We start from the raw sequence: 1,686 nt of genomic DNA, 5'->3' as shown, positions 1-1,686 counted from the left end.
GCGTCTCAACTTAATCACTCCAAAGAGAACGTAAGATTTTTTTTAGATATAGTGGCCACATGCGATGCACAAGATATTTTTTCCTTTCACAAACAGACATGATTACAACATATTCATATAAGGACATTACAAGATTGCTACTGTTGCTAGAACAGTTGGACCCTTTATTAATTTAATACTAACAAAAGTGTAACAAAGGGACAAAGAAAACAAATAACTCTACGACTTCAAACAAGGAAGGATGAGGATGGGCTCCAACTTTAGATTGGCTTATATGGAATTTATGGGTAGGCATTGCCATATCCAGTTCCGGCACCAGAACCGCCGCCACCGCCACCATTTTCACTATTTCCTGTGCCACCTCCATTGCCGTTCGCACTTGCACCCGCATCAGAACCATCCCAATACCTGTTAGCATAGCTAGAGCCAGAACCGGTGCCGCTACCGGATCCTTGAGCATTGGAATTCCAAGCACCTCCGGCTTGTCCTCCACCCCCACCCCCACCGGCACCACCAGCATTAGAAGACTCTCCATAGCCAGAATACCCTCCTTCACTATATGTACTAGACCCTGAACCTGACCCTGACCCTGTACCATATCCAGACCCACCGTATTGGCTAGTTCCACCACCTCCACCACCCCCTCCGGCACTTGCATGGGTACCATAAGGACCACTATCACCTGATCCGGTGCCAGACCCAGACCCTGATCCCCCGCCATTCACATATCCGCCACCCTCTCCCTGTCCTGTGCCAGTCCCATCAGCACTAGAGTATCTAGCCACCCTAACAGCATTGGCTAATCCCATGCTCATGAGGACAATGAGCCCCAGTGATACTAGCTTTGTTCCTGCCATTGTGAGCTAACACTATGGAGTGCTTGAGTTGAGATGACTTCCCACTGAATGCTGCATGGGTATTTATAGTGCTTGAGGCCATGCAGTGGTTCTTTACCTTCATAGCATGCACGTATGGTAGTGGTGTTTCAATAGGAGACCTAGTGGAGGCTTTTAAAATCCACTAGAATTTATGGAGCTTCTTGAGTTGACCATAATTAAATTACATGCAAGTAGCAAGGTGATGGATGGCACTTGTTTGGGTCTCATCTCCATAGATAAGATAATAGATGGCACAAAGTTTTAGCATTCATCGGTGTTTGGAAGACCCATTGAAACTAAAGCTGCTTGTTGCTCCGTTTTAAGTAGTTCACTTGTTTGTATTCTTCGTCTCAATATACAGTGAAGTTATCCATCGAGTCATTGCCAATTTTCGGACTAGCACTGATACTAAATGTGTGAAATATTTTAGTGACTGTAATGCTTTGTACTATGTATTTAGACATATTATTATATCTACAAAGCAAAATAGATGTACCAGAAAAGTCAATGTGACTTATAATTTAGAACGATGGGAGTATCATATATAACTGAAAGATGGTTGTAGTTCCATAAAAATTATTTGTATGTTTTGTCTCGATATATATTGTGTTGCTGGACAAAAGACCCCATACGGGAAAGAATAGTACTAGCAACTTCCAAGCTCTAATACATATACTCCATTTCACCCGACCTGAGAACTAAAGGTAGATTGGTTATAGTTTCAAAAAGATTATGATCTCCTAAATGAACATATAAACCTTTTCTTGTCTTTTGCTTGGGATAAATTGTTGCCGTCGCAAGAATTTTA

General features: G+C 42.5%; 1 protein-coding gene across 1 annotated transcript; it reads right to left on the bottom strand.

Annotated features, from left to right (window-relative positions):
* Positions 1 to 260: 260 nt before the first annotated feature.
* Positions 261 to 857, bottom strand: LOC136489958 (putative glycine-rich cell wall structural protein 1). The gene has a single exon (XM_066486466.1). The coding sequence runs from the start codon at positions 855 to 857 to the stop codon at positions 282 to 284; it is 576 nt and encodes a 191-aa protein (XP_066342563.1). The 3' UTR covers positions 261 to 281.
* Between the last annotated feature and the right edge of the window lie 829 nt (positions 858 to 1,686).

Source organism: Miscanthus floridulus, chromosome 10, assembly GCF_019320115.1.
Source record: "Miscanthus floridulus cultivar M001 chromosome 10, ASM1932011v1, whole genome shotgun sequence".
Lineage (NCBI taxonomy): Eukaryota > Viridiplantae > Streptophyta > Magnoliopsida > Poales > Poaceae > Miscanthus > Miscanthus floridulus.
The sequence above is the reverse complement of the archived record's forward strand: the minus strand, read 5'-3'. Positions and strand labels throughout refer to the sequence as shown.